This window comes from Stenella coeruleoalba (assembly GCF_951394435.1).
Source record: "Stenella coeruleoalba genome assembly, chromosome: 3".
NCBI lineage: Eukaryota > Metazoa > Chordata > Mammalia > Artiodactyla > Delphinidae > Stenella > Stenella coeruleoalba.
The window spans coordinates 160,431,325-160,444,345 of record NC_137148.1 but is presented as its reverse complement, the minus strand read 5'-3'; the positions used below and the strand labels follow the sequence as shown (position 1 = coordinate 160,444,345).

At 57.1% G+C, this 13,021-nt stretch overlaps 2 protein-coding genes across 5 annotated transcripts in view; both read left to right on the top strand.

The window, feature by feature from the left end:
• Window positions 1-7,284, top strand: part of BRD4 (bromodomain containing 4) — a 54,286-nt gene extending 47,002 nt beyond the window's left edge. For 2 of the 4 annotated variants that reach the window (XM_079918852.1, XM_079918853.1), the window contains exons 14-20: window positions 117-710; window positions 2,809-2,921; window positions 3,021-3,183; window positions 3,317-3,447; window positions 3,592-3,797; window positions 3,880-4,120; window positions 4,460-7,284. In XM_079918852.1, the coding sequence (XP_079774978.1) occupies window positions 117-710; window positions 2,809-2,921; window positions 3,021-3,183; window positions 3,317-3,447; window positions 3,592-3,797; window positions 3,880-4,120; window positions 4,460-4,528 (1,517 nt within the window). In that variant the 3' untranslated portion in view covers window positions 4,529-7,284. Of the gene's footprint in view, window positions 1-116; window positions 711-2,808; window positions 3,184-3,316; window positions 3,448-3,591; window positions 3,798-3,879; window positions 4,121-4,459 lie in introns of all 4 variants that reach the window. The other 2 variants (XM_079918851.1, XM_079918854.1) reach the window with 1 other exon arrangement.
• A 2,253-nt stretch (window positions 7,285-9,537) lies between these two features.
• EPHX3 (epoxide hydrolase 3) lies at window positions 9,538-12,820 on the top strand. Its single transcript, XM_079918877.1, has 7 exons — window positions 9,538-9,812; window positions 9,989-10,074; window positions 10,445-10,602; window positions 10,709-10,837; window positions 11,751-11,854; window positions 11,932-12,068; window positions 12,162-12,820. The coding sequence occupies exons 1-7, from the start codon at window positions 9,570-9,572 to the stop codon at window positions 12,385-12,387; spliced, it is 1,083 nt and encodes a 360-aa protein (XP_079775003.1). The 5' UTR covers window positions 9,538-9,569; the 3' UTR covers window positions 12,388-12,820.
• Window positions 12,821-13,021: the final 201 nt, after the last annotated feature.

Genomic DNA, 13,021 nt, shown 5'->3' with positions numbered 1-13,021 from the left:
CAAGGATGGTGGAGAGGTTGCCAGTTGGAGGGAGACAAGTAGGAGGTCAGGATGGAGGAGACCCCGGGGGCCACGGGGTGTGTGAGCCTCACCACCCTGCTACTGTGTCCTTCCAGCTTTGCACAACGCACTGCCTCAACAGCCATCACGGCCCAGTAACCGAGCTGCCGCCCTCCCCCCCAAGGCTGCCCGTCCCCCGGCCGTATCACCCGCCCTGGCCCAGCCGCCCCTACTCCCGCAGCCCCCCATGGCTCAGCCCCCCCAAGTGCTGCTGCAGGAGGATGAAGATCCGCCTGCCCCACCCCTCACCTCCATGCAGATGCAGCTCTATTTGCAGCAGCTGCAGAAGGTGCAGCCCCCCACACCACTACTCCCTTCCGTGAAGGTGCAGTCCCAGCCCCCGCCCCCTCTGCCCCCACCTCCCCACCCCTCAGTGCAGCAGCAGCTACAACAGCAGCAGCAGCCACCTCCGCCACCGCCCCAGCCACAGCCGCCACCCCAGCAGCAGCACCAGCCCCCGCCACGGCCCGTGCATATGCAGCCCATGCAGTTCCCCACCCATATCCAGCAGCCCCCACCGCCCCCAGGCCAGCAGCCCCCCCACCCACCCACGGGCCAGCAGCCACCCCCGCCGCAGCCCGCCAAGCCTCAACAAGTCATCCAGCATCACCCTTCACCCCGGCACCACAAGTCAGACCCCTACTCAACTGGTAAGTGTCCCCCCACCAGCACTACCGTCCTGCCCCTGGGTTCTGGGGAGGCTGGCGCTAGGTCTAGAGTTTGGTCCTCAAGAAGCCAGAAGGGTCAGTTTGTGCTGCAGGCTGAGATGGGCTCAAAGCTGAGCCTCGAAGGCTCTGGGTTGGTTGGAGAGAGGCAGCTGAAAGGGGGCGATGATACTTGATGCAGTGTTTTAATCAGGTGTCCATCTTGCGTGCAAGCCGAGATGACAGATTAAGGCCCCAGTGGGCCATTTTCTTGGAACTCACAGTCAAGTGCATTAACAGTGCATTGTGATACCTGCTAGGTGAGGAGGCCAGAAGCCCAGGGGAGGCACCTGCTCCGCCTCTGGGGATTGGGGCAGGCTTCTTGGAGGAGGTGACCGGAGGATGAGCAGGAGTTAGCTTAACAAACAGTGGGGTGTGAGGTCCAGGCAGAGCCATGAGCAGGTCGGGGCAGTGTGGTCTGTTTGGGAACCTATGGAAACAGGTGCTCGGCTTTTGGTGTTAGGAGGCCCCCCTGGTGGAGCTGGGAGGGAGAATTAGGCTGAAGCTCACAGGTAGCTCACGACTCACCCAGGAATCATTGCTATCTCCTGCTCCCAGTCTCCAGCCTGATCTAGGCTGCCATTTTCCAGTCAACAGCATTGGGCAGGCCATGTCCTCTTGCTTTTCCTGGGCACTTGTTTTCTAGGTGTCTCTGACCAAAATGTTTTGGCTGACCACGGTGGGGCAGTGTTCTAGTAGATGCCTCATGGTGTGGTGACACATTGACGTTCCTGGACTTGGCATGTAGATCATGCAGCCTGGCTTGGGGGTGGGGGGTGGTATCCCGTGAGTGCCGCCTACAAATTGAATAAAGCTGTTGACTCTAGGCTGTGACTGCTCCTAAACCCAGCAAAAGCTGCCAGGTGCCAAGTGGATCACTGTGTACCCTGAGCTGAGAACAGCTGGCTGTCCTCCCTGGGAAAGACCAGTGGTGGTCCCAGCAGCTCTGCAAATGTGCCTGTTTTCCACCCTCAAGCAAGACAGGGTTTCCTTGTGGAAACCAGTAGTGGGCAGGTGATGAGATGCCTTCGGAGGAGTCAACACTTGTGGTGGGGCAGGGCAGGTCCCCTCTGGCTACCTTTGCTTAGAGTCTCTGGGCCCATCTCTCCCCGAGTCTCTGTGGCCTGGAATGAGTCACAGGGAGTGACATGTGTTGGAGCATAGCTGGGGGCTTTGGGCCAAAGACCAAGTTGTTGGAGTCCAGGGAGGTTTGGCAAGCATCCCTGGGCACCAGGCCAACTTGGAGGCACCGCCCCTGAGCTACTGGGCTCCCCTCTAGGTGCTGCTGGATGAAGCTTCTAGCAGGCAGGAGATTTCTGCAAGTCATAGGCCTGAGAGCCTGCCATTGGCCAGGTCGGCCTCAGCAGGTGCTCCCAAGGGAACCACCCAGACAGGAGGCTGTTGCAGTTGTGTGTTTGCAGATTGCTGGCAGGCCCAGGCCAAGGCTGCCTGGGTCCCCCCAGCCTTTGGCTGGATGAAGGTGGGTGGGCTGGCCCACTTTCTCCAAGAACCATGAGCCCAACACCTGTTCTGCCAGTTCTGTTGTGGTGTAGGCCAGGTCCAGGCTTCTCCCCATTGTGTGAGCCTTGCAGGTTGAGTTGTATTGGGGAGGTTCCTGGGGATCTAGCCTTAGGCCCGAAGCAGCTGTCCAGGCAGACCGGCCTAGCCACATGGGGACAGCCGGGAGCCCAGGCTGCCTGCTCTGTGGGGTTATTGACATCCCTTGTATTTGACCCAGGCCATACCATAGGACCACCTGGAGAGCTTTTAAAAGATAATCAAGCTCAGATCCCACCTGGGATCAGATGTATCTGCGCTTCCTAAAGTTTCCTAATGGAAAGTTTTTTTCTGACACATAGTGGTATCAAACACCAGGATTGCGCTCATGGCTCCACAAAGCCCTGCTGCACTCTGAGCACAGGGCCTGACATGCAAGGGACTGAGCCGTTGTGGGGCTTCCCTTGGGTTGGGAGGGCCTGGCTGGGCCCAGGGCCGGCGGCCTCCATACCAGACATGCTGATAAGCTCCTTGTCCCTTCTCCTAGGTCACCTCCGTGAAGCCCCCTCCCCGCTTATGATACATTCCCCCCAGATGCCACAGTTCCAGAGTCTGACCCACCAGTCACCACCCCAGCAAAACGTCCAGCCTAAGAAGCAGGTAAAGGGCAGGGCTGGGCCACAGCCCCCAGGGATGGGCGTAGGCTGGGGCCAGGGGCGCCCATCCACCTCACCAGCTGCCATGCCTGTGCCGTCCCAGGAGCTACGTGCAGCCTCCGTGGTCCAGCCCCAGCCCCTGGTGGTGGTGAAGGAGGAGAAGATCCACTCACCCATCATCCGCAGTGAGCCCTTCAGCCCCTCGCTGCGGCCAGAACCCCCCAAGCACCCAGAGAGCATCAAGGCCCCCGTCCACCTGCCCCAGCGTGAGTGCCCTCTCCAATCCCAGCTGAGGTTGAGGCCCCCAGGCCTGCACTGGATGTGAGCTTCCTGTGGGCCGGTCAGCCGTGCCCCACTGAGGTGGGTTGGGCCCAGGCCCATGGGCTATTTGTGTTCCAGGGCCTGAGATGAAGCCTGTGGATGTCGGGAGGCCTGTGATTCGGCCCCCTGAGCAGAATGCACCCCCACCGGGGGCCGCTGACAAGGACAAACAGAAACAGGAGCCGAAGACGCCAGTTGCACCCAAAAAGGTAGGAACAGTGGACCCGTGAGTGCCCCTGACCCCCACCCCAAGGAGATGCCTTGGTAGCTGTGTCCTCAGACTTTGGGCCTCTCTGGAGGAGTCCAGTTGCAGCAGGGTCCCTCACTGGCCCTCTGGTCTCTCTGCCTCGCAGGACCTAAAAATCAAGAATATGGGCTCCTGGGCTAGCCTGGTGCAGAAGCATCCCACCACCCCGTCCTCCACAGCCAAGTCATCAAGTGACAGCTTCGAGCAGTTCCGCCGGGCGGCCCGGGAGAAGGAGGAACGCGAGAAGGCCCTGAAGGCGCAGGCTGAGCACGCAGAGAAGGAGAAGGAGCGGCTCCGGCAGGAGCGCATGAGGTGGGCGCGGGCTCTGGGCAGGTTGTGGGGCTCCCAGGGCTTGCACTCATCCCCACGTGACACGGAGCCCTGCTCTGCTCAGGAGCCGAGAGGATGAAGATGCGCTAGAGCAGGCCCGGCGAGCCCACGAGGAGGCACGCCGGCGCCAGGAGCAGCAGCAGCAGCAGCAGCGACAGGAGCAGCAGCAGCAGCAGCAGCAACAGGCAGCTGCTGTAGCCGCTGCCGCCACTCCCCAGGCCCGGAGCTCCCAGCCCCAGTCCATGCTGGACCAGCAGAGGGAGTTGGCCCGAAAGCAGGAGCAAGAGCGAAGGCGCCGGGAAGCGGTGAGCTGGGGGACTCTGGTGGGCACTGCTGGGCAGAGATCTACCCCTGGAGGAGTTGAGAAAGGGGACCCTGAACCTGGAGTGGGCAGGGAGGCTCTCTCCCCAAGAAGTGGGGTGCAAGCAGAGAGCCATTGGGTGGGTACTCAGGGCAGAGCTCCTTCTTATGTGCGCCATGCTGGCCTCTGGGCCTCAGAGGTGCTCTGGCCCAGTGCAGGGGAGGTTCTGGGGTGTGGGCCCTGAGGGAATAGCCCATGCTGGAGGTCAGGGGTGAGGGTTTGGGAACCACAGCAAGGGCAGGACACTGAGTTTCACTCCCTCCTGCTCTCCTCTCTCCTCCAGATGGCAGCTACCATTGACATGAATTTCCAGAGTGATCTATTGTCAATATTTGAAGAAAATCTTTTCTGAGAGCACCTAGGTGACTTCTGACTTTGATTTCCTGGCAAAACGTTGACTCTCCATAGTGTTAGGGGCAGCAGTGGAGGCAGTAGCAGTGGCAAGGGGGTAACTCCGGGCCTGGCTCTCCTGCATGCTATGCCTGGGGCAGGCCTGATGGGCAGCTGAGGACTGCAGAGCCTATCTGCCTTACAGCCAGCCGGACGTCCCGCCACCCCCACCCCCACCCCGCCCCACAGGACGTCGGCTCAGAGCACGCCTCGCCACGAGCAAGTGCCGGCCAGACCCAAGCCCCAAGTCCCCATGTGTGGGGCAGAGGCCCTTCTCTCTGCCAAATGTCTACACAGTATACACAGGACATCGTTGCTGCCGCCACCGTGACTGGTTTACTGTCCCCAAGAACGTGACGTTTGTGACGTCCTGCCCGCCGGGAGTCCTCCACACCCCAGCTGCCCCTGCCCTCACCCAGGAGACCAGGGCAGGCCTGCAAGAGCTGGAGGTGGCGAGAGCGCTGGCCCACCCCCTTGCTGGCACTGACTTTGCCTTGAACAGACCCCACCCCTCCCTTCCTCTCCCCCCACAAGCCTTTAATCGAGAGCCGCTCTCTGTAAGTGTTCGCTTGTGCAAAAGGGAATAGTGCCGTGGAGGTGTGTGTGTGTCCATGGCAATCTGGAGCGAGGTGACTGTCACACGCGCGTGTGTGGGCCGGCCTCGCCCGGCGAGTGAGGCCACCAACCAAAGTCAGTTCCTTCCCACCTGTGTTTCTGTTCTTTTTTTTTTTCTATATATATATTTTTTGTTGGATTCTATTTTATTTTTAATTCTCTCTTCTCCTCCAGACACAATGGCACTGCTTATCTCTGAAATGGTGTGATTGTCTCCTCATTGAGCGGCGGCTGCCACCGCGCTGTGGGTAGTGTGTGACCGTGGCTGTACTGTGTAGTGAAACATAGTTGGCATATCTTTGTTTGAAGTTTGTTGGTGACTCCACCAAACTGGTGTAAAAAAACTCAAAAAAAAAAAAAACCCCACAAAAAAAAACAAAACAAAACATACAAAACACACAAAAAAACTGCCTATATTTTACTCAGTTTCAAACTTTACTAGTCTATTTTTAATTATAAAACCAGAAAGCCACGTTTTCTTTTCCTTTTTTTTTCTCCCCGCCATTCGTTGGCTGCTTCTTTGTTTTTTAACGTCAAATCTGTTTCTGAGTTGTTGTTGTGGTTTTTTTTTGTTTTTGTTTTTTTTTTTACCAGGAGAGGAAGGGCCAGGGGACGTGGTGGGCACAAGGGGCCACAGGCCACAGACTGAGGCAGAAGCTCCCCGCCTGGCGCTTGGCCCTACCGACCGGCTGCCCCTTCCCCCGCTTTTTTTTAATTTTATAATTGGAGCCCTTGGTGAGGTTACGTGTGCCATGAGAACCCACTCTACACCATGACGCTGGTGCCTCAGTGTTGGCCAAACTCTGGAGTCACTGACTGGTTTGACTTTCATACGGTGAATATGCATTTGGTCTGTACTGATCATGGAATAAACACATCTCTCTTTTTTAATGCTGGCGTCTCCCTGACATTTCTTTGTGAACCACCTGTTGGCCTAGGCTAGGCCCAGGGGCCCCCCACACCACCTCTGTACAAGATCTACCGACAGGGGACCACGTGTCCTGTCCCTACTGTCCCTGGGCAGGAGCTGACCCCTATAAGCTGAAGCTGTGTCAGGGAGCCCAAGTACCCATTCTTCCTGTGGACCCTGGCCTAGGTTGGCTTCTTCCAGCAGAACCTGGTCAAACTCCAGACAGTGTTCTTCCCCTTTGCCCTTCCTCCATCTTGGTCCCCCACTCGGCCAGAGGACTTGAGCCACTTCTCCTACCTTGCCTGCCTCTACTGAACTACTCCTTTCGTTTAAGCTCAGGGTTAACCAGTTATTCTTAGATAAGTGTACATCCCCCAAAATAGGATCCTCGCCCCCCACCCCCCCAAGCACACACACGCACCCATTCCTCCCTGAGAAAGCCTGCCAGGTGGACACCCTGCAGTCTGCCCGTGTACCCATCTGTACACACATGCCCCAGCCACAGGGCAAAGGCAGTACCCAACAGCGGCCCCCAGGATGTAGGATGAAAGTATGTGATTTATACGTATGCAAAGACACAAAGTGATTGAAACATTTCCAGCACTATTAACCCACATCCCACTTTCTGTTTTTCAACCAGAAAGACCCTGTATCTTGTGTTTGGAATCTGCCAAACCTCAGCTAATGGTGTATGTAGTTCAGGCATTCAGCCAGAGACCTGCCCCACTCCTGCTACGCAATCCTGCCCCCTTTCCCTCCCACAGCACTTCCTCATAAGCCACTGTGCTGGTTCAAGTGTGACTTATATTTTGGTTCCTTGGGGTTTTTTCCATCTCATCCCACCTCCTCATTTTTGTTCTGTGTTTTGTTCAGAAACTTCCCCAGGCCAAGTCTGACTGTTCAGCTGGAGAAATGGTTTTGTCTGCACCTTCCTTCTAAAGATTTAATTCTGCTATGGCCCTTTCCACACCTCCCTGATGGGTGTTTCTCTTAACTGGGTTGTAATTAGAACTTGGATCTACTATTTAATTTCTTTGGCCATTTCCCAGTCTCTCCCACAGTACTAGAAATCTTAGTTCAATACAAGAGTTAGAGGTGTGTACAAGCCCATACTGTACTGTATGCACGGATCGCTTGGCCAATAATTATGTCAGTGAATCTGAGACTTGTATTAAACACCTTAGACATTTGTAGAAGGGAATTCGTAGACTTTTCACTTATATACTAAAGTTTTTTTTTTTTTGTGCAGTTCTCATTGCAAAAATAAACATTTGTACTGAATATAAAATTATCATCCTGTGACTACTGCTGTCTTTTTGCTTAAGGGTAGAGATTGGGCGGGGTGGGGGGGGGCGGTAGCAGGAATGTAGGAGTCAGTGTTCTGTAGCAGCAGCAGAAGGGAGGTCCACAGACACCCACCAGCCATGGCTGGTAAATGCAGCCAGGTTAGAGGACTCAGGAGGGATACCGGGATCATCAAGTGGTTGGAGAACTGATTTGATGGAAAACATAAATGAAATCAAAGCCATGATACAGGCTAATCATGCAAGAAAAGGTGGGTGATAAATGCAAGGCAAACAAACGTTTGTGCAATATAGACGTCTCTTCCGCTCTGAGATGCATTGTTAATGAAGCAGAACCACATAAACCACTATTTCCCTTTAAATAGGGACCTATGGACTTACTTATGGTCCCAGGACGAGTATAATGTTTAGCAGCTTTGAAACTACAAAGGTAAGGTTAACAGTGGTAGGTGTAAGGGAAGATGGGAGGTGATAAAAAGGGGGTAAAGTTAGAGGAAACCAATAGGAAAACTAACCATGGATACAGCTCCTGCAGTGGTGGTGACAATGAGATAGTCAATGCCCCAAATTGGTAATCAAGAAATAGCCACATAAGCACATGTAGAGATAGCTAAGTGTGCGAAAGAAGAAAGCGAAAATCGTTCCAGTGGCTGCCTCCGGTCGGAAGGAAAGATGGAGCCGAAGACTGCTGCTTTTCTCAACTCCTGGATTGCTGTTGAGCCAGCTGTTAGGCTTTAGGCAAATGACATTAAGTCATTTGCCGAATTTCAGGCTCTTGGTCTATAATACGGGAAGGTAATAATAGTACCTACACTTAATAGGGTTGTTATAAGGGTTAAATGATGAGCGACCTTGAAATGTTCAGCATCTTGGGAGGAAGGTTGCGAAACTGGAGGAGGAAGAAGCTGCCCTGCTCGCCCAGCCCTGCTCTGCTTCCTCTTTCGCCCAGAGCACCAGTGATGCGACCAGCCCCGTTCTCCGGCGGCCGGGGCGGGCCCTGCCCTCTAGGGTTGGTCTCCCCGCCTTCTTTGGTCGCCATTGGCTGAGCCTCGACCTCACCAACTGCGGATTGGGTCCCGGGCGGGACATGTCGCCTGCACATCAATGACCGCCATTGTCCAATCACAGCTGTGCAGGGGCGGGCCGACGCGTCCGCTGGACCAACTGGAGGCCAGCGTGGGGTAGAGGCAGCTGGACCACCGTTGGAACCAGGGCTTGGTGAAGGTGGTGCCAGGTCTCTCGGAGCCAGACCGAGGGGAGGGTCGCGCGCTCCAGGGCGGGGAGCCACCAGAGGGGGGCTGGCGACAGGGGCTCCCGAGGCTTCGTTGGGCCGCGGCGACCGCCCGCGCCTCCCTCCTAACCCCAGGCACGGCACTGCCTGTCCCCCACTTCCGTTTCCGGGCCCACCTGACCCGCCATATTAGTTCTGACTCCGCCCCTCCGTCTCATTGGCCCGTACCCAGGCCGACTGGCGGCTCAATGGCCCAGCTCTCGCATCGAAGTCATCCAGGCCCAGCCTCGGGCTTTCTTCGCCCAACGTTAGGCCCGCCTTCTCTAGGCTCCACCCTCATTACCACCCTCCTAAGCCACGCCCCTAACCCATACCTCGCTCCTAGGCCTAGTTGGGCCCACCTTTCCAGCTGGTAGGCCGCACCTACCCTGCATTGCCCCGCCCCTTTGCTCTAGGCTCCGCCCATTTCACCCACTGCACCTCCTGTCTCCCGTTCTTGCAGGACCTGAGCTCCCTCTAGACTTTAGACCCCACCCACACACCCAACTCGGGAGTCCTACTAGGCCCCGTCCCTTTCTTAAGTCCCGCCCAAGCCTTTCTAGGTCCCGCCCACAGCCCTAGCCCCTAGCATCCCTTCTCCCCAAGGCTCCACCCCAACCACACGAGCCTGGTCCTCGCAGGCTCCACCCCCGCACCTCAAGCCTTGCTCCCTGTCACTGTCGCGCCTGGCTGTTTACCTAGCCCTTAGGTGAGTCGTTCGCGGTGGCGGTTTCGGTCTGAGCCGCCCGCCTCTTTCGGTGTGTTCCTCAAACCCCGACAGCACCGGGGAGCCCCAGACCAAAGGCGGCGGGGTCCCCAGCCCGGATCCCGCCTCGCTGCTGCTGCCCGCGTCCCCCGCCCATACACCCCAGACGGCATCGCGGTCGTCCCAGGACGCGACGACATGCCCGAGCTGGTGGTGACGGCGCTGCTGGCGCCGTCGCGCCTCACTCTGAAGCTGCTTCGTGCCTTCATGTGGAGCCTCGTGTTCTCGGCGGCGCTGGTGGCCGCAGCTGTCTATGGCTGCATCGCCCTCACCCACGTGCTGTGCCGGCCCCGACGCGGCTGCTGCGGGCGCCCCCGGCGTACCCCACCCGCCTGCTTGAGCGACCCCACGCTGGGCGAGCACTGCTTCCTGACTCTCAGGGTGAGCATGCGGGGGCGCCGCCGAGGTTTCGAGGATCGAAGAGCCTGTTGTGGGGACGGTGCGGGGGTGGCAAACGGTTGAATACAAGTCTTGGTGTGCACGTGGCCTGGCGGAAGAGGGGTGTTCAAGCCCGGGGAAGAGGAGGTTCCCAAGTCTCAGACTGTGCCTTCCCCCAGAGTTCGGGCCTGCGTCTGCACTATGTCTCCGCTGGACAGGGCAACGGGCCCCTCATGCTGTTTCTGCATGGCTTCCCGGAGAACTGGTATGTCTGAGGCCCAGAGGCCAGGGACCCACAGGGCTAGGGGGAGGTGAAGCCCGGACCACCAGGGCACCAAGGAGGCAGGGACAAGGGCTGGGCAGACTGGGGGTGCAAAGTATATAGGGTCTAGATAGGGCACTCGGGGACAGGGGTCTACATGAAGACAGATGGGGACAGGAGGCCCTGAAGGGATGGGATGAAGAAGTATCCATGTTGAGGCTGCCCTGGATCCATGGCGCAGCCCACCTGCTGCGGTTCCCTTCTGGGAAGTTCAGGGCAGGAAGGTGGGGTGGCCCAGGGCCCCTGCTGGGCGTAGGGCAGAGGTGTATTCTGGGGACCCTGACTCAACCTCCCTCCCTGGACCGCTTGACAGGTTCTCCTGGCGCTACCAGCTCCGGGAGTTCCAGAGCCGCTTCCATGTGGTGGCTGTGGACCTGCGGGGATACGGCTCCTCTGATGCACCAAGGGATGTGGACTGTTACACCATCGACCTGCTGATGGCAGACATCCAGGATGTCATTCTGGGCCTGGGTGGGGATGTGCCCCCCCATCCCAGCCCTGGTGTCTGTCACCCCTGCCTCACCTCTTCCTGGCATCTCACTTACACTAGTTCCTCTGACCCCCCCCCCCCGCCCAGGTTATTCCAAGTGCATCCTTGTGGCCCATGACTGGGGTGCACTCCTAGCCTGGAATTTCTCCATCTACTACCCATCCCTGGTGGAGCGGATGGCAGTGGTCAGCGCTGCCCCCATGTCGGTGTACCAAGGTGTGTAGGGGAGTCCGGGATGCTGGGATGTGCCTGTGTGAAGGGGTGTGTGTCTGTGCCCTCACTTCTTTGTCCACCAGTCAACACTGCAGGGGCTGGGGACACAGCGGTGAACCTGGGTCTCTTCCCCCGTGGTGCTCCCAATCTACAATCAGTGACAATACAGTGCTCATATTTTTGTGAGCACTTACAGGTTACAATTGCTTTGACAAGGAGCCTGCATAGAGTAACCTACACAAGCATCCTCAGCTATGAAAGTGTTATTATCCCCATGGTCCAGATGGGGAAGCAGAGGAGAGAGAGGTTAATTTGCTTTCTTCTGGCAGGGAAGACATAGATAGCTAAGCAACTACAATAGCATGAGATGCCATCTCTGGCTACCCACTGTCCATCACATCACCTGATTTGAATTCCCAGAGTTGTAGTCATAGCTGTATGATCTCTTTCTCTTTCTTTCTTTTTCTTTCTTTTTTTTTTTTTTTTGCTGGTGTTCTTTTCTGTCCCCGTCTCCAGCTTCCTGAGGGCAAGGGAGTTTTGTCTGTTCCATTCACTGCTGTGTCTCCAGAGTCTAGAACAGGGCCTGGTACACAGTAGGTGCTCAATAAGTGTTTGCTGAATGAAGCAGGGGAAATGCATCCAGGCCTGGGCGGGGGAAGCACGCCAGTGGCTGTGGGGGCTCCCGGGAGCTGTGGAGGAAAGTGCCCCCATTCTGTGGGTACAGTGACCACTTGTCAGAGAGGCAAGCTGGTGCCTGGGCCAAGAGGAGCGTCCAGTGTCCTCACAGGCTCAGGCCGGTAGCAGTGGCATTCCTGAGTGTTGGCATATCTGTGTGCATGACCTGGGTATGGGTAGAGTGCAGAGGTGTGGGGCCACCCCAGAGCCAGGCCTCATGCCTGCCTTCCCTTCCCCCCAGACTACTCTTTGCGCCACATGGGCCAGTTCTTCCGTTCCAACTACATGTTCCTGTTCCAGCTTCCCTGGCTTCCCGAGAAGTTGCTGTCCATGTCTGACTTCCAGGTGCAGTAGGGTGAAGGCGCAGGGCTGGGTGGAGGGTCGTGGGTGGGACTGAAGGCAGCGTCCTGCTGTGTGCCCAGATCCTGAAGACCACCCTCACCCACCACAAGAGGGGCATCCCACATTTGACCCCCAACGAGCTCGAGGCCTTCCTTTATGGCTTCTCACAGCCTGGTGGCCTCACTGGGCCCCTCAACTACTACCGAAACCTCTTCAGGTAAGGCCAGACCCAGGGCAGAAGCTCAGGAGAGTTCTGGGGGTGCGGGTGGGGGCAGTCGTCCTTCTGCCTGCCTGTCTGTCTTGATCACAGGACCTTCCCCCTGGAGCCCCAGGAGCTGGCCACACCCACCCTGCTGCTGTGGGGGGAGAAGGACCCCTATTTTGAGCAGGGGTTGGTGGGGGCCATCAGCAGCCGTTTTGTGCCAGGCCGGCTGGAAGCCCACATCCTGCCAGGCATGGGGCACTGGATCCCCCAGAGCAACCCTGAGGAAATGCACCAGTACATGTGGCCCTTCTTGCAAGACCTGCTGGACTAGTGGCGCTCGCTCACTGGCTTGCACGCACCCGGGCGTTCTCACAGTGTATCTACACAGGTGAACTTCTGATGCACACAGGTGTGGAGCTCCTAGATTGCACACAAGTGCATCTGTGGGTGCCCTCAGGCACACCATCCCCATATGCTCACGCACAGTCATGAGTGTATGCATGTGTGAGCAAGCACTTTGACCCCAGGAACCAGGTATGCCTCTGTGTGGAGCTGGATGCTGAGTGTCCCATCTCTCCCCTCCATGAGGCCCCACTCTTCTCACCAAAGGCAGTGCCCAGAGTTGCATAGACCATGAACTCTGACCTGGCTTCCACCTCCAGTCTGAGTCTTCAGCTAAATACTGCTCTGTCCAGTATAGTACTGGTAGCCACGACTGGTTATGTCAATTTAAATGCCAATTAATTAAAATTAAATACGATGAAAAATTCAGTTCCTCAGTCACACTAGCCATATTTCAAGGGCTGAATTGAATCAGAGTAGAAAGTTCTGTTGGACAGTGCTGATGAGGGTATTCCTAGCTTAAGAGTAGGGGGCTGGCTCCTGACAGCTCACCAAGGGAGGACCATCATGGGCAGGCAGGTGGATGTCCAGACTCCTCTCCAGCCAGGCCCTGGGCAGCTCCC

Coding starts and splice junctions, on each gene's coding strand:
- EPHX3 (XM_079918877.1), top strand. CDS start 9,570: ATGCCCGAGCTGGTGGTGACGGCGCTGCTGGCGCCGTCGCGCCTCACT. Junction 10,838..11,750: donor CCCCATGTCGGTGTACCAAG/GTGTGTAGGGGA, acceptor CCTTCCCCCCAG/ACTACTCTTTGCGCCACATG. Junction 12,069..12,161: donor TACTACCGAAACCTCTTCAG/GTAAGGCCAGAC, acceptor TCTTGATCACAG/GACCTTCCCCCTGGAGCCCC.